The 19,573-nt window shown below is 35.6% G+C and overlaps 1 protein-coding gene across 11 annotated transcripts in view; it reads right to left on the reverse strand.

Moving 5' to 3' along the window:
- LOC131051716 (uncharacterized) overlaps positions 1-19,573 on the reverse strand; it is a 221,039-nt gene that overhangs the window by 5,929 nt on the left and 195,537 nt on the right. For 7 of the 11 annotated variants that reach the window (XR_009107183.2, XR_009372570.1, XM_059221352.1 and 4 more), the window contains 2 exons: positions 14,479-14,554; positions 299-370 (listed from right to left, as the gene is read on the reverse strand). Coding sequence is in view for 5 of the 11 variants with exons in the window: in XM_059221352.1 (XP_059077335.1) it covers positions 324-370; positions 14,479-14,554 (123 nt within the window). In the remaining 6 variants the exon portion in view is untranslated. The remainder of the gene's footprint in view (positions 1-298; positions 371-14,478; positions 14,555-19,573) is intronic. The other 4 variants (XR_009372572.1, XR_009107185.2, XR_009372571.1 and 1 more) reach the window with 1 other exon arrangement.

Raw genomic sequence — 19,573 nt, forward strand, 5'->3', positions numbered from 1 at the left:
TTCTTTAAATTACACTGCTAAGAAGAAAGCACTACTTGAAATTCAGCAAATCTCATTTACCATATTTACAAGGGATGAATTGTAGCATATGCTCTAGTTTTTGGAACTAAAAAAGCAACTACAAATCACTATTTAAGATAATGATGCTGTGTTAGTTACCTATACCAAATTTAATAGTAACATAAATCATTTCAGCTATAAATGTAAATCCATACTAAAAAGACCAAATAACGCTACTTGTTGAGTAAACAAAATGCATTTTATAACCAAAGTGAGGCCTTGAAGAAAGTAGAAATACCTTTGGTGTTCTTTGAAATTGAAAGTCATGTCAATGAGCTAAGAAGTCTTGGTCCTAAAGTTGTGATATCACCTGTCATGTGATCAAGATAATGAGATAAAATTAGATGTAGGGGAAGAACAAAAATGGGTAAACACAAGTCAACATCTAAAAAGTGATAGAATTAAAATTGAATTACAAACAGAAAAATATGAAAAATGAAAGATAAATATCATTATTTTATTTGGTATTGTTTCTGCTTAGCAAAGATAGAGGTCACCAAGCAATGCAACATAAAGTATGGGAAATGAACATTTAATTAATAAAGTTCAAGTGAACATTATTTTCATGAGAAGAACTAGTAAGTGTTACTTGATAAAGGTTTGATCAAAGATGGTGAAATCATCCCTAATAACACATACATAGTGAATTCAAGTTGTCTAATTAATGCAAGAGCATTCAGGTCCACGAGCAATCCTTATCACTCAAAAAAGATTTTTCTTTACTAAGTTGCTATTTTTTTCTTCTTTGTTTGTGCTTGCAGGAATGATTTGTCAATTTTCTTTGGGTTGCAATCAACTGTCAACCAAAAGTTAGACTCGCCATGTTAAGAAGCTCAATGGGTATTCATCTTTCAAATTTGGCAAAATTTTGACCAAATTTGAGCAAGTTATATAGTTGTTGAATTTCCATGCCTATTTAGAATGTGAAACTTTAACCTACATTAGGATCTTGTCCAATCACCTCTTGAATCTCAACAATGTTCTTATCCCTTCAAATTTCATCCACTATTTCCTAATTAAAAAACATTAATGTGTTCAAGAACTTGTATGCTCTTGCTCAATTCACTACAATTCCTAGTTTCCCTATTTTCTCCACAAAACCTTGCAATTGCAAAAATTTTATAAGTGATGTGGATATATCCTTCCCCGTAAACTCTCGCAATTGTTTAAGACCCCTCAATTTTTGCAATGATCTTTCTTTCACTGCCCAAACCTTTGTGAATTTTTGCAATTCTATAATGGGTGCCTGAAAAAGACTAAGTGACGGTTCTAACCACCTATACACAATTTTCATGGACCCTTAAAGGCTTGACACTTGGCATATCTTGTCCAAAAATGGATAAGCCACCTCTACTCCTTTGTGGGCTATAAATAAGTATTTTGGGCTCCCTTTGGATGCAGATTTTGCTAGGAACTTCATTTGTAAGGGTTGAATTAGAGAGAAGTTGGAAAATATTGAGGAAGTTATATGAATCAATGTACATAATTGTAAGGCTTAGACCAGGGTAGCTAATAAGCCATGTATATTGTCTAAACTATAATGTACTGTACATATGATAGTCCTAATGTAATGTTGTAATGTTTAGTTGCAAGTTAACAACAGATTTTTAGAAGAATTGTCTATAAATTTTATTTTGTTTCCTGACCTAGTAACTCATTAGAGCCCTCGATCTTGACCTACACCAAGTGCTATCAAAGCAAGGTTAAATTCCTTTAAGACTATGGAATCGATAAGTAAGGGGACCCTAAGGAGATTGTTGTAGGAAGAGTGAAGAAGAACCTACAATTGCAAAGTGTTTGAAGACATGGCACACAAATTAAGTTGAACCAATCCTTAGCGCTTAGTTCTACCTTGCACAAGTTCTCATCCACAGACATATGGACAGATAGAAATGGTTAACAAGTGGGTTGAACGACACCTAAGGAATTATGTGGTAGGTCATTAGAAGGCTTCGGACGAATGGTTGTATTTGGGAGAACATTGCTACAATACCACTCATCACATGAGCATAGGCATCATGCCTGTTAGGGTCTTGTATAAGTATGATGTTACATATTTTGTAAACCAACTTATTGCTAATAGTAGAGCACCACATGCTAGAGATTGGATGCAAGAAAATCAAAATATTATGAAAGCTTTGAAGGAAAATATCTAATGAGCTCAAAACCAACAAAAGATGTATGTTGATAGACATGGGACGGAGAGGTTATTTGAGGTTAGGGATTTAGTGTTCATGTTGTTGCAGCTATATAGATTGTCCTCACTTAAGAGGACTAGCACAAAATTGTTAAAACCAAGGTTTTATGGACCATACAAAACCAAACAAAAGATTGGAGAAGTTGCTTAAGAGTTGAAGCTTCCAAAGCACATTAAAATTCACAATGTATTTTATGTTTCATGTCTTAAAAAGGCTCTCGGGTAGCATCTCATGCCTTCTGTAGAGTTATCACCATTTGATGAGGAAAAAAAATTGATCCTAGTTCCAAAAGCCATCATTAATACTCGAGAAAGGAAACTCAAAAATAGAAGCATTTCAAAATATCTAGTTTATTGGAAAGATTTGTCTACAGAAGATGCTACTTGGGAAGGAGAGTAGAATCTTCAACACCCAAATCTATAATTGCTTTAAGACAAGCAATTTCAAGGAGGAAGGATTGTAATGTCCCCTTATTTGACTTAGGTGTTCAAGAAGGACCCCTTAGCCTATTTCATTTCCATGGGCTAATTTGAGGACTTGGAGAGAGAATATTTTAGTTAATTAAACTTAAGTTGTCTTAGATTATTATTTTTCAGACAACTTTAGTTTAATTATTAATTTATTTACTAGGTGACCATGTGTGTTAAAGTGACTTTTTAGGGACCGTAAATGAACTATAAATTAAAAGGGTCACTTTATGCAATTTAAAAATAAAAGTTCTCAAAAGTTCACACACAGCATATAAAAGGAGTTGTAAAAACGGGCAAAGGACATCTTTGGTCATTACCATATTATCACATTGTGAAGTTTGGACATCTTGGTTCAACTCAAACCCTATGACAAAAACCATAAGGGTATTTGTTTTCCAAGAAGTGATTTCTTCCTAATCAAATTGGACATGATTTCAAACAGGACTCACACTTGGACATGTTGCTTGGAGAATAAGAATTTTTTTCCAAATTTAGGAAGTTTTTTTTATGGGAACAAAATTTATTGGAGGTTTTGTAGGCAAAAAAAATAAATTTTGGAATAGCAAGAATATTCAGCTAGATATTATTTGAAGTTAATAGTATATCAAATTAATCTAGTTGCTCCTACAAGAAATTCAAACTTATCAATCTTGGATGCCAAACTATGAAAATTACATGGCTAGATTACCGGTAGTAATGAAGTTTAAATGCCTCGTTAGAGGAGAATACTTGTCACCACAGTACAAGCCTCCCATAGAAGCTACGATCAACATGAATGGGGGTCGTGGGTCTAGGGCTATTCCTAGACTTTAAATTAGTCCTAACATCATTTGAAATTTATTGTAAAGGAAAACATAAATATTTTCTTTTTATGAGCTGCCTAATTGAGGCACAATAAGGCCATTTGTAACTTTTAGAAACATTTTAAAATTTCTCTTATCTTTTGGGGTGGGAATTATAAACTAATATTAGGAGGGATTTCCATGGAGGAGTTAAGAGGAGTTACAAATGGGGCACAATAAGGCCATTTGTAAATTTTAGAAATATTTTAAAATTTCTCCTATCTTTTAGAATGGGAATCATAAACTAATATTAGGAGGGATTTCCAGGGAGGAGTTACAAATTGTAAAATAAAGTAGTGGATAGAGAAAACATAATTAGTATTCAGTTCTTCCATCAACAAATCTATAAAAGGAAAAATTTGATATTATCAATTTCTCTCATTTTTAGAGCACTTGTGTTAAAAATCAGTCCAAGGATAAAATCACTTGAGGTTGCAAGATCTAAGGATGAAAACCCTTGAGGTCGTATTGGAGTTCAGGAACGCAAAATTTCAATTTCTCAGTGATTCCGCCCAAGAATTACACAAAATTCAATGAGCATTTTAGAATTCAATTTCGGAGTTGTTGATCAGTTGAAGAGTTACTTCCAGATTTTGGTAGAAGATTTGATCATTCTTATTTGCTTGCAGATTTTATCAAATATCTTGGTGGGAAAGAACCTTTTTTTTCAGCAGGTCATACTATCATTTGGCCATACCATTTGTAGTTGAATGTTAGTTGAGCCTTTCTACAAACCATACCAATTGGGTTGAAGGTTTGGCATTGGTGATAGTTGCAGTTTTGGATATTAAGTTATCGATGTTTTTTGCATATTGTGCTGGGCATGAATCCTTTCTGTAAAGTTCCCAGTTGATTTTGAACCCAAAATTTTACCCTCCAAGTTTATAAATTTGCAGATGCAGTTTCAGTTTTGATATAGTTTTGCTTTGTGATTTTGCTCAGAGTTTAGAGGGAACATATATATATATACTAAAAAATAGAAATATATATTTGCACATTCAAAAATGGATACATCTTCAATATTTAATGGCAGACAAGAACAGTTATACAAGGCTAACCTCAATCTGAATTTGACTGTGATAAAACTCAGAAATCCAAATAGTAATCTGCAATGAAGTTGCAGCATTCAATATTTACACAGTTGTGGCAGACATACCTCATATAGAATGTTATAAGCGATCTCCAAATGAGGCCTCTAGTGCCTAGATTGCAGGAGTGACGATTCTTTTATCACGCACTTCAGTTTGAAGACAACACAGTAGCTCTCAGAAATTTACAGTAGCACATAATTTTATATTGATTCTCAAAATGACACCAAATAATTCCCACGTCCAGAAATAAAGAATATATCTGAGACAACAAAGGAATGATGAAAATGGACACTAGTCTTTTCCAAAACCCACACCTAGATATTGCAGACATGTATATCAGAAATCTGAGCAACATTTCTGTGCACCTAGGCAGTCCGAGGCTTCACGTAGCAGCGAGGGAAGGACCTCATACACCTTAGATATCTTCTGTTGTCTTAAGCACTCTTCTAAGGCCACGAACTAAGAAAGAAGCCTGCTTTATCACTATCTTGCAACCCTCAATTTATTTCTAAGAAGATCATGCCATTAAAGGAAGAGTCTGCTGAAGAAGGATTCCCATGACCTTCAATATGTATGGTACTATGGTGTAGCTTAGAAAAAGTAATATGACCATTCAAATAACTGCACATATTAGCTATAATGTCATTCACCAAATTAGTTAAACTTCTCTCCTAGAAGCCACCCACAAATATTAGAATATTGGCCACCAAATTCGATACGGATATAAGACATAAAATATCGAACTGCAGATATAATATTTCTATAAGCCTGAACAATACCATAGAAGAATCTCCTAGCAATGATGGCGCCAAATCTCCAAACCCCTCTGTCAAAATCATATATTAAGATGTCTCATATAATAAAAGTGAAGTCCACAACCTGCCTTAACATGTTGATGGCAAGGATATATTCCATATCCAAACAATCTAATAAAATATAGACATCAAGCTCTCCAAAAAGGATACGCCCTGAATACATATCGAACAATTTTTTTTAATCCAATAGAATCATCAAATCAAACCAAGCATCCAAACTTTATTTCACCAAAAATATTGCAATTAATCCTAATCTCCACAAATTTGATACTTAACTGTTAAAACCCTTTTGTGAGATCTCCGATTGAAACCTCCAACAAACTGAACAATAATGTGCAATAGTGAATCTTGAAATGATTCCATACCATAGATGGAATTGGGTTTTCGTCCAACCCAACAAAATCAAAGGGTTATCATCCTATGACTTGTTGAACTAGAAGCCAAAAGCCCTTAGAGCTCTTTAGGAGAAAATAACAAAACCAAATGAGTCCCAATCTGCATTTTTATGACTCTCTAAGGAAGCTTCGAAAAGACTTTTCAAATTTCCCTCGCTTTTTATAATTTAACGTTAGCCATGTACATGTTGATGAACAGCAATAGGAGGCGAGATTCGTCTGCAAGCAAAACACCTATCACACAAAAGAGATCAAGTAAAGATAATATGCTCTATAACAACCAAAGAATTTTATATTATTGCACAAATGAATATTGGAGATACAATTACAATGAATGAATGAAGCCTTATAAAAGAAAAATGAAACCCTAAGTGCAAAACCCTAATGCTAAAATTAGGAGAATTAAAGTAATGCAAAGTAGGAGCTAAATTAAGCTCAACTACATGCTAAAAAAGAAATCTCTCGATAACAAAAAACACCTAAGTTTAGCTTAAGTGAAAAAGTAATTAAAAGACCTAATTAATAAATAATTAGATAAATGTCCTAATTACTCCAATACCCACCTTTAAGATTAACTTAGGGATGAGCTAAAGAGCTAGTGTGAATACAAAATGCATGCATGAATAAGTCTGGGCAACTAAGCCTGATTAGGTACTCATGTACAAACCAAAGAAAATCAATGCAACTCTCACAAACGGAAAAAAGGAGAAAACCCAGTGGGAGAAAACTCCTCTCCAAAAGAGAGAAAACAAAATAACAAGATGATGCATGGAGGACTCAATGATACCCCCAAGAACTACAAACATCATGTATATAAAATCAAGTATCCCTCCATAGGAAGGAAAGAGAGAGACTACATAGCCCCCCCAATAATGTATAATGTCCTACAAAAATGGTGAGTGCTTGAAGACAAAACATAGTCCAATGTCTACGAACAACATTTCTCCCCTTGGGAAGAAGATAAACCACCTACAAATATAGGAATGCTTCCCATTCTAGATAAGATTTGGTAGGAAGCAAAATCCAAATGTAGGATGTTGATGTCTCTAAAATTTGCTCTCGTGTTGCCAAGACGTTGGAAGATGATGCCACTAACCAATCAAGTACATATCCAATCACAATAGAAGGTGACAAACATGGAACCACTAGAAACTGATCTTGAATAAGCTTCAAAGACATAAGATGTGATAATTAATAAGTGCATCACAACTATCATCAAATAGGAGAGATAAACCCTCAAATGTGTCTCCCAAATCTAAAATGTGAGACTCTACAAGCAATGAAGCAATGTCTGTCAAATAGGAATCCCAATTGGGAAGACAAATAACTAAATTATCTTGTTTAACAAGAATAAGAGTCTCAATCAATGAAGGTACAACAACTTGAGATCTTAATGCACTCTCAAGCAAGAGTTGAAAAGCAACAAGTGAGAAATTAGGACACAATTCGTGGCCTTGTTGATTGCTCCCACAATATTTACACCTCCTACAATCCTTATACATCATTCACACCTCAAACTAATCTTCAAAATGATACAAAAATAGAAACCCAATTTGCATGTAACCCAAAAGGAGAAGATTGAGATCTCTAAGTACCTAATGAAAATTATACAAAAAAGGACCTGAGATCCAAATAGAGGACCCCAAGAGATTTCTTATGATATCTAGTTTTCAAAAAATGGAGTCTGGATGTGCAAGATATGGCCCCAAAAGCACAAAACTAAAAACTGACTTTGGAGGCCTGGAACGAAGTATTGGTGCAAAATCTTATCAAACCACCACCATGAGCAGATTGACACTTGAACCAACTTTTTGACAATATCCTGTTTGCCCAATTTTGACTCCGTATGACAAAGTTATGAGCAAAAAACTAGGAGTAGGTCATTTAGGGTTTTGAGCTAAAAATAGAGGAAGTCTACTAAATTTAGAGCAGTGCCTATTTTAGTGGTAATTAACCAAAAAAAATTCAAATATTGATGATGTCAGCTACTAGTGTACCTTGTACCAAAAAAAGCTGAAAAGAAGGATTCGACCACCTTTGATTTTTGAAAAGCACTTTTTAGAAAATTCACTTTACACGTACATGCACAAAAATCTATAAAAATTTCAATGAAATTTTTGAAACACCTTGCACTTTAAGGGAAATTGCAAACCTGCACATGTGTTGGTTTGGTGGTGTGGGTCTGTATTGTTGTACAGATCCGTATGGTACGGTACGAATTTTCGTACCACCAAAAAAATTTGCAAAAAATTTCACAACCCCCAATTTCAGCAATTTGACATGCGATTTATGGGTTTATGGGCCTTATGAATGCGATGGTGACCTCTATTTTTTGCCAAAGTGTGCATATTTTTCAGCTACCTTGAATCTTGCCTCAATTTTTGTGCCCTCAACCAATTCGACCCAATTTTTCAACTGCTCAAATTTTTGACAAAGTGACACTTGATCTTAGGGTTTTTAGATGCAATGAACGCGATGGCAATCTCCGTTTGAGCCCAATGTACACAGAAAATTCACCCCAAGTTGGATCCTTCAAGCATGTGAAGGAACTTGATAAATCTGATTTGATACCATGTAGAAGTTGATGATCAACCACAAGAGCCAAGATTCATCTGCAAGCAAAACAACTATCACACAAAAGAGATCAAACAAAGATAATTTTCTTTGACCAAAGAATTTTGCATTATTGCACAAATGACTATTGGAGATACAATTACAATGAACGAATGAATCCTTATAAAGGATAAATGAAACCCTAATGCTAAAATTAGGAGAACTAAAGCAATGCAAAGTAGGAGCTAAATTAAGCTCAACTACATGCTAAAAAAGAAAACTCTAGATAACAAAAAAACACCTAAGTTTAGTTTGAGTGAAAAAGTAATTAAAGGACCTAATTAATAAAAAGATTAGATAAATGTCTGATTACTCCAATAAGCCAAAGGGAAAATAATAAAGTGACCCTCTTATAATTCACCATTGATATAAATAGGTCACTTTAGCACTTAAAATAATTAAATATGAATAGTCCTGAAAGTCTTAGGACTTATTCGGTATTTAATTAATTAATTACATTTATGACCTTATCAAATAATTAAATAAGTCATTAAATTTACTTATTTTTCAAAAGCTTATAATTTTAATCATTTAATAATATTATAAGGTCAGAATAAAGGGGACATTACACTTTCTCCGAGCTATTTCACTTCCTAGACCTGGCCATACTCATTGAAGTAAATCACTGCAGTCTAGAGGGTTTATTTGGGCTGTTGATGACAGCCAATTCATTTCAGGTATTTGTTTGGCAGTTTTTAAGCATTCTTTGACAGTTGCAGCCAGTCGCACCTTTTCTTGAGGGTATTGTTCTGGTTCTGGGCAGTTTTCTATGTAATTTGAAGTATCATTTTCAATATTTTGAGCAACCGCCATAGGGAGTTTCTGCTGCTAATCGTTTCTGCATTTAGAGTTTAGTTGGATTATGATATTTAACCATTTCTTTGTCATTTCACATCATACCCTAGCTGATACAATTGATCACAAATAATTCAGTCAAGATTGTTTCTGTTATACCCAAAGACATTGTTTGGGAAATTCTAGATTTCATTCCTATAATTACATTGTATAAACTAGATGGTTTTCTGCTAGTTCAGATTAGATTTGTAAGTCTGGATGACTGTGCCACCAAGACATTAGATTATTCATTTCATCATTAATTTCTAACTTAAGTTGGAAGTCTAGATGGCTATGCCACCGAGTCATTAATTATCCATTTCATTTCCAACACTACATTCATTTAGAACTACACAGCTTACAGCCAGAAAAATGGTGCTCCAAATCACTGTATGCTTTCATCTTGACCACATCGAAAACTATGATCAAAAAGTGTGAGGATTTGTGCATTTCATCAAATATTTGTAAACATTTTTAAAAACCTAATTTGAGACATTGCACATTTCTATGAGCATTCTGCTTGACTTGTTGGGCTTCATGAAAGAGTTGTAAGACATCTTCTACCTTAAGAGTGTACACTCTTCCTCCCAACATATTGTCACAAGCTTGGAATTCTTGGAAATCAGTAAGTAGCATCTACATTTTCATGTCATTTATAAAGGCTGTAATGTCCCCTACTAGGAGGCTGTTGATTCCCAAGGAAATAATATGCATCACTACTCATTTCTTTACCTTTAAATTAATTACCTAAACTAGTGACTATGTTTGCTCATAGTACATCTGATATTTGCCAACTTCAAGCCTAAGCCTTTCTTCCTTTAATCCCCAGCCTTGGATGGGGATTTACTTGTCTAGGGCACAATGACACCACCTCCATAATGAAGCCCAGATTTTAGGAACATCAGTCCATTCACCCTTGGGGCTCTAGGGATGGATTTACTCTGCCTCTCCCTAACAACACCGCACCTCTCCTTAAAGAAAAGGAACTACAACTGGTTAAGATCTTGGGACTGTAAATATGTCTATATCTTGCTGTACTATGGAAATTAATTTATACATAGGAATTTTGACATATCTGATTTATATTTCTGATTGTCCTATTACTATTATATAAATCTATAAAATATAAGATATAAGATCAAATGAAACACATTGCATTATAGGCTATGTATATGCCTTAATTCCTAACTGAATTTCCATTATATCATGACTGTACAAATAAGCATAAATAGATAAAGCATGCTGATCTATTGTCTCAGAAATAATCACAATAATTTGTCTGTAATGAAAATGATCTGCTAAGGATCCGATCTTGCAAGTTTTATATTTCTTATCCTTCCATTCCCCTTACTTGATTGTCAGTTTGCTGCTTATATATCCCTTTCATCAAATGGAAGGGTGTGTCTCTTCCACGAACATCTTCCTTGTAAGAGTGGCAACCCTTCATGACTTATTTCACATTCTTAACTAATAACTGTTTTGTATTACATTAAAGGAAAGTATCAATATTACCAAGAATAATTGCATTAATACTCATTAAAATACACACATATATAAATCACTGTCATAAATAATGTTGTTCTTTGCATATACGTATCTTGTTAGTATTTATTTCCTGCAATAGTATTGATCTTCATAGAATTGCTGACATCGGAAGGTCTTTATAATTTAGACTGGAGCTAATTGCCAATGATAACATTATTTCACTCACTCCTATTAATTTTTATTAACTATCAAATGACAAGGAATATGATTTCCGTACCATGGGGAAGATGATCGATCCTCATACTGAGACAGATCCAGGAGATGGGCGATTAAAGTATTCTGGTTGGTTTATGGAATTGTGAAGTCTTACTTTGTAAGACGATTTCGTATTCAAGTTTCTGTTCATAAAATGGATATTAGATCAGGGACATGATAAAGTCCCCTACATTATTATGGAGAAAGTTTATGTTCACGATTGATATATTTCATATTGAAAGTTAGATTAACACATACATATTCTCAAGCATATTAGATCTACAATAGGGTTCTATATTTTGTATGCTTGTATAGTATACAAAGTTATTCAAGAATTGAGAAGCTCTGAGTATTGCACTCTCTTTTATATCGAATAATACCAAAATATTAGTCATATTTTAATGACTTGGATGGTTTACTATTTTATACAATTAAAATAAAATGAGAATTGGTTGAGCTTACAACCTTCCAAATCCCAATCTACCATTCCTAGAGATAATGGTGCACCTCCATTATAAAGGTAGTTCATCATTATTCACCAATTCCAATCCGGTTTCATTTAACAACACTTGCCCTTCACATGCTTTCCACTGACTTCACTTTATCTTTTGACAGCTTCCAGGTGATTTTCAACACAACAAATTGGTAGTCCACATCTGAGAATAAGAATGATGAAAAACTATCAATGAAGACCTATGGAACAATGGCAGGGGTGCACTGACAAGAACAGTGAGGACTCATTCCATCACACAAGCACAATGTATGAGGCCAAAATAAAAACATTGAACACCAAGCATCTGTATGTTGCCCCTCTCCAATCCTAGGAGCAAATAGCCTCACAATCATATGGCATAAATATATATGACAAGAATAATGGAGCATTCAAGTCATTTAAAATAAATTTGAAATTGATCAAATAATCCCGCAATCTTTGAGGCCCAAGTTAAAAGGACACTCAAGTGGATTATCAATCAAATCTTAAGTTCATAGCACCTAGGAACCCAAGATTGATAGGATTAGCTATTAAAGATAATCATACAAGTCTGCAATCTTTGTGTCCCAGGTTGAAAGGGCACTCAAGTGGATTCTCCCTCAAGTTGGAACTTCATGACACATGGGATCCCAAGACTGATCATATTAGATGTAACTAGCATGTGCCACTTTTGCATATGTAAATGTGAACGGGAGTCCAAGCAACTCGCATTTCTTCAAAGAAAGGAAAGGTTTATAAAATGCCGCCACATGTGGGTAACTCTCAACTAAGAGACTGCAAAGCATCTGCACATGAACAAAAAGCTTCTAGCCACTGTTCTGTTCAAACAATAATCAAGGTTGATGATGAATAGACCCCCTTACCCCAAGTACCTTCTATACAGAACAATCAAGTTCTTGCTGCAAGAAAACCAGGTGTTACAATTCATCATGAATTTTATCCAACCTATCTATGACAGCAATGTCGAAACCCAACTCCCACCTCTCTGCCTTTATTCTCATGCACACGTCCAGTCCATGGCAAACTTTAAAAACTTGTTGCCTCAGGTTATAAGTCCTCCTTCTACTCCCAACCTTTCGAATATCGCACCCTCAGATTTCTATCTTCAAGCAGCTCATTTGTCTCACACTTTGAACTGGAATACATATCCTTGGGATCAGTCCAAGTGCAATAAACTACAAGGTTTCCTGTTTCACAGCCAACAACAGATGGGGACACATTGACAATGGAACTTCACATCCAAAACTCAACCCATATCCTAGGTTTATATTTTTTACAAACACCACAGAGAGTATTGAAAATAGCATGAGTCCTCAGTCAGCAAATTGCTGTAAAGGCTTTTCCAGACCCTGTATTACAAAAAATGTTTTCTACAACTCCAGGCCAAGAACATCAGGTACAGTTGCTGGGACAGAAGGACAAATGGTGGCCACCATCTAAGTCACTGCATTCGAATTCGAGTTCGTTCGGCAACTATAAAAATTGGATGAAATTCGGCAAGGACAAAAAATTCGAAAAAAAATTCGACACTAATTCGGCTTATATAAACTATTATTTTTAAATATATGTAATATTTTTTATTTAATATGAATAAATAAATAAATTATTATTGTTTTTAAATATATTAAATATTTTTATTTATATTAAATAAAAATAATAAATAAATCTAAATCTATTCAATATTAATAAGTATTTAAATTTAATATGAAACCTTTAATCTGTTTAATATCAATAAGTAATTTAATATAACATAAATTTAATATGGAACCATAAGTTAAGGAAAAAAAACCTAAGAAACAAAACTAAAATTAATACGAAATTTTATACTGAATGCATAGTCGTGATGAATTGCGGGGAAAGAGCGGCGGCTCACACCCACAAAGCATGAAAGTGTGTCAATGACAGTCTGCGGGGCATGAACAATGCCCATATTCAGTCAATGGCAATCTGCAGGGCACGAACGGGCTACTTAAGTCGACAGACAGAGCAGAAAACCTCAACTTCAATGGCAGTCTGCTGTGCAGGGAGTAGTCGGCAATGAGTGCAGGTGGTGACCTTCAAACCTCGGCGAAAATACCAAAAAAAAATGCTAACCTTTATGTCATGCATATTTTAGACGAATTTTGACGAATTTTATTAATTTTTCATAGGTTCGCCGAATTTCGAACCTGAAGCCGAAAATTCGGCGAATACGGTGACTTAGGCCACCATTGAAGAATTTCCTTTTAGAAAGGGGGGGGGGGGGGACTTTGGAAACGATGCAAGAGCAATGTGTATACTTTCAAAACGCTGAAAGCCCAATCATTCAGAGTGAGTTCTGAATCGGCCACCATCAAAGGTGAAACGGTGACTTAGGCCACCATTGAAGAATTTCCTTTTAGAAAGCAGGGGGCGGGGGGGACTTTGGAAACGATGCAAGAGCAATGCGTATACTTTCAAAATGCTGAAAGCCAATCATTCAGAGTGACTTCTGAATCGGCAACCATCAAAGGTGAGTAGAGAAACATCCCCATTTTCACATCTCCTACATTTTAGCCCACTCCTATTTAGAATCAACAAATTACAAAGCGGAGAAACAATCCTTCTGCAATCATCCATTAATCTTTAAGTACCTTGGGGAGGAGTGTTAACAATGGTTTATGTTTTTTGTAGATGGACCTAATAAACTACAAGGCACAAGGAGGATGCAATATTTTCAGGGTGCATGCACACTTTGAAGGAGGAAGTTAAATGAAAACATGTTATTTTCAGTACAATTCACCTTTTTATGTTTAGTAATAGATCTTGGAAAAGCAATTTATGGCTTTAAGATTAATTTAATATTCATGAGATGACAATTTCTATTTTAAGCAAAGGATTTACTTCTGTCAATAAACTTTACACCTTAAGAAAAATATAAAAAGACAAAGTAGCAACATTATAAGTACCTGCTCCTAAAGTGAAGATGACAATCTCCCCAAGATAAGAAGGTATCTCACAAACTAGTCTTTCTAGGACACCTTCCTGAAACATGAATATCAATAACTGGCTTAAAAATTATTTTATTGTAAAGCAGAAAAAAAGAAGCAAATGAAATCATAACGATCCTCATAAGTGTGTAAGTTTTAGAGGCACAATAACTAGCAGTTTGGAAATTACTGTCAGGTATACTGAAAACAAACTATGAAAGATTAAGAAATATCCAGATGAGACATCTTATATTTTCTTGTACATTTCTATCCATATTCATTTACTAATATCTAGATACATCTTAGGCTCTCTTTTTCTAATTAATGCAAGGTGTGAGGAGAATTTTCCTATGGAAAAAAGTGTTTGACTAATGCATGGTGTAAGGAGAATTTTGCTATGGAAAATAAAACTTTTGTATATGTTTAAGATTTATTGTAAAATGCAATTGTTGCTCGCAACAAAAAAGCAATCGAATGGTTTTAACCTTAGTTACCGGTTCTTGCCAAAAATGGCTGGGTCCTGGTCCTGGTCCGTGCCCGGTCCTGGTCCGAGCCTGGTTCGACCTGGGTCCCACCCAGGTCCTGCCCAGCCGCTTGGGCAGGACCCGGGTGGGACCTAGGAGGACCCGGGTGAGCCCAAGCCTGTGGGTTCCCAAAAATGGGGCCCATGGGTTAGAAAACAAATAAAAACAATTAAAAAACAATTTTTTTACTCTTAATATTTGTATGTTTGAACTGTGAACATATATAATTTTGATGTTTGAAGTTTGAACATATATATATATATATTAAAAAAAAAATTAAAAAATATATATATATATATGTACGGACGAACCTGTACCCATACCCAAAAAAAAAAAAATTTTGCTGAATCCGAACCAGAATCCGAACCGGAACTGGTAACTTAGGTTTTAACTTTAAGACAATAAAAATCTATCAAAATAAGTGAATATGAATACTGGAACTGATTTTTGTGCTCTAGGAGCCAAATTGATCACTTGACTTTGAAATCATTAGTAGGTTTGATGATCCAAAATTATATGATTGATTTTTTTTTAAATTAACCATGGTAATTGACATAGACAGCTAGGAATCTAGGACCATAGAGGGTAGAATGTTCTAACGAGATATACAGGCCATAATGGGCAACCAAATTACATAAATATTCAATTCTTGGCAACTAAAAACAGAGATTTCTAGAGTGGGTCATAATCCTTTACTTGAGGCTGTCAAGAAAGTTGGTAACCTAAAGGAATGATTGGCTAATTGTAGTGGACCTAGCACATACCCATCCTCAAACTAAATTGTTTAAATATGTAATATAAAGTATAAACCATCAAGAGCCATATAAATTGAAAGAACTAGAACCAACATTGAATAAGTAGGTAGTTATCCCATGAGATACTCATCAATATCTTAAGGGTAAATAACTCTACCTCCATTCATGAATGCTGTACTAGCATTAAGAAGTCTTAGAGTTACAAGGTCAACTTTTCGTACCTGAAGAAGCATAACTCAAGGAACAGCTATGTGAGAAACACTTTATTAGACTTTCCAAATAGCTCTATACCCATAACATAAAAAGTAAATGACAACTAGTCTTGTGTATCTGAAAAAGGCATTGTTGGAAAGTGCCCTTTGGAGACAAGGATTTAAGAAAAGGGTGAGAAATTGCAATCATAGGAAATTCTAAATGCAATTTCAAGAAAATTGAGGGGTAGATAAATCATTAGCCTATGTTACCCCGAGTTTTCGGGACGGAGGGACAGGGGGACGGGGAAATGAGTTTCTGGGACAGATTTGTTTTGCTATTTTTGGGGACGGAGGCAACGACAAAGGGGACGGCTATATAAAAAAATAGGGAAAATTTAAAATATATGGGGAAATTTCAAATTTTAAATATATTTATATGATAACATTGATAAATATAAAATCAATGTGCATAGATCACCAACTGTATTTGAATTGTTCATAACCAGAAATATTGTTGCTGATATAAATAACACTTCCGACAGTGGAAGTTAGGCAATATGAAAGCTTATACAAAGTCCAGATTTAAGTACCTTGAATATTGATAAAAATATTGGGTAGAAAACTGGAATAACAACTTAGCTGATGAGCATCCCTACACAATCTGCTCTAACATAATTCTGCAATCCCTAGTACACAATCTGCACTAATATAAGTTTGCAGTCCTTATTACACAATCTCGATCTGCACTTGCAAAATATGCACTAGGATGCTGCTAGGACAGCGATCAATGATCAATCTCTGTACACTATTATGACATTCATTAGACACCTAAAATGAACCCATGTTAGATCTGAATTGTGGTTAAACATGCAGCATTGCCTCCTATGTCAGGGCCGTTGAAGTATAACCCCTCCAGCAATCCCAAAAGCTTCCCAAACTGCTGTATTCGCTATGGATAGTGACTACAGGAGGCCACTCAGTGCTTAAACCCTGGAATGATGTACTGAATGGTGTGAACTGTATGTGGAAGCTTGTAAACTGCTGTTTGGAATCCTTTATTCTGCTGCAAGGTGTGGGGGCCACTAAACAATACAATAAGTCCTTTTTTTTCAAAGTTAGGTTAGTTTTCTCTTTTTTTTAATAAGTGCAAATTGGAGGGGACAGATGGTCGTCCCCAGGACGATTGGGGGATGTCTGAGACGTCCACAGCCATCCCTGGAATGGCCACCCATCCCCCCAGTTTTCTTTTTTGTCCACCCAACAGAAAACATTCTGCAATTTTGGGGGGTTTTAGAAATGGCAAGGAAACTTTGCCTACCATCCTGTTGTGACGTTTTCACACATCGCCCCATTGCAAATGGGGACCCATGTTTTTTTGCTCGTTTTCGCTTTGCTTTTTAGGGTTTTGGTTTGAATCCAGTCGGTTTTGGGAGCTTTTTGAATTTCCTTTTCTAGAATGCAAATTTTGAATGCAATGAATTCGCCAGAATGGTCTAATTTTCAATTGGAATGTTGATGCAGAGCTTAAATTTGACTAAGTGTTGAAGATGAAAAGTGAATTTTTGTCCAATTGAATATTTTTGACCAAATTTTGACATTTTTGATTTTTGATCCTAGGCATCTCAAATGATTTGTTTTCGCCTTTTGAAGTGTTAAAATGTGTAAAATCATGTTATTTTGGCCTGTAGGAGCAAAATCGCTCCTGTCCCTCAGTGAAGGACGGGAGCTCGTTTTCAAATATTTTACTATTCCTACAGGGTCAAGATGAATTACGAATTGGAAATGATGGAGAAAGGCGAGATCTTTCCATTGAATATAAATTGAAGATTTTCATGAGCACAGAAATGCCTCCAGGGGAAAAATCGCTCCTGTCCCTCAGTGAAGGACCGGAGCTTAAAATCAAATATTGCTTTGTCCTTGCAGGATTTTAGCGTCTTGACGATGTGAAAAGGTCCAAAGAGGTACATTTTATCAAATGAATATAACTTGAAGCGCTGTCGGGGAGATCAACAGGATAACAAGTCCGGCTTGAGTAAGGTCCTGATCCTGAAATTTGGCTAAGTCTGGGATGTCCTGATCCTGAATTTGACTAAGTCTGGAAACTGAAAAACCTCAAAAAACTAGATTTTGCAATATAACTCCTGGAGGTCTGAAACCACTCTCAAACATCCTGAAAGTATATATGGAATATAACTTAAAGTATAAGAAATGTCTCTTATACTTAAATGTTATATTCCATAAAAGTTATCCTGATAGAGAGTGCGAAAAGTCAAATTTCGCTCCCGTCCTTCACTAAGGATCCAGAGCGAATTTCGCTCCTGTCCCTCACTGGAGGACCAAGGCGATGCGCTCCTGTCCCTCACCAAGGGACCAGAGCGAAATCCTTCATAGGGCATGTACTAGGCAAAGATCAAGCAAGTTTTATGTTTGAGGGCAAGGAAAGAGGTCAATCGAACCCGTTGAAGACAAATTGAAGATTATCAAACGTCAACAAAGGACCAAAATGCTTAAGTTCGCTCCTGTCCCTCAGGAAGGGACCAGAGCGATTTTTGTTGTAGATGATTTTCTCGCCAAATTTCAACCGATCTCAAGGCATGAATGAATGAAAGGAGGCATTGCGAATCCGTTGAATATAATTTTCAAAGGTGATGAAATGAAATGAAGGCCACAAGAGCAAGTTCGCTCCTGTCCCTCTCCAAGGGACCAGGGCGATACAGTGGTTATGTTGCGTCTTATTCAAGTTTAGAGCCGATCCAAGTCAGGAACAAGGTGGCAAAGGACGTCCTAAGGCATTTTCGATCAAGCACAAGTTACAAAGGTCGTCACAATGAAAGGATTTGCACTCTAAGACCCAGTTCGCTCCTGTCCCTCTCCAAGGGACCAGAGTGATATCTCCATAATGACATAAATTTCAAAAGACAAACAAGTTTCGAGCAACCAAGAGGGTCGAAAGGACATCATTTCACGTAATGAAGATGGTTGCAAATTGGTAAAAACAAGAACAAGCACAAAATGATGAACTTCGCTCCTGTCCCTCAGGAAGGGACCAGAGCGATATTGGATATATTGGCCAATTCATGCGAAATTTACGTGAGGTCAAGCTTTTGCAAGGTCTTAGAGGGTCCATGGTATGATAGGAAGGTGATGCATGAAAATTTCAAACGTAAAATAATCACCAAGATGAACATAGGGACCATATCGCTCCTGTCCCTCTCCAAGGGACCAGGACGATTTACTTAAGACTCTTCATTTTGCTTCAAGTCCATGCCAAGTCAAGGCTTCACAAGGTCATACGGGGTCCAAGGTTTTTTTTTTTTTGAGATGACATGCAAATGTTTTGAACGTCCAAACATTGTCAAACATGCTAAAGAGCTCATATCGCTCCTGTCCTTTGGACAAGGACCAAGGCGATTATTGCAAGAACACTCATATTCCTTCAAAGTTGAGGTAAGGCGAGGATGGACAAGGTGAAGGACGGCGTTTGGAAGACATCACCACGAAGATCGAAGTTTAAAGTTGCTAAGATTATGAAGAAAGACATGGATCGCTCCTGTCCCTCTCAAAGGGACAAGGGCGATGATCCCTCTAAACGTCCAAACAC

This window comes from Cryptomeria japonica, chromosome 5 (assembly GCF_030272615.1).
Source record: "Cryptomeria japonica chromosome 5, Sugi_1.0, whole genome shotgun sequence".
Classification (NCBI taxonomy): Eukaryota; Viridiplantae; Streptophyta; class Pinopsida; order Cupressales; family Cupressaceae; genus Cryptomeria; species Cryptomeria japonica.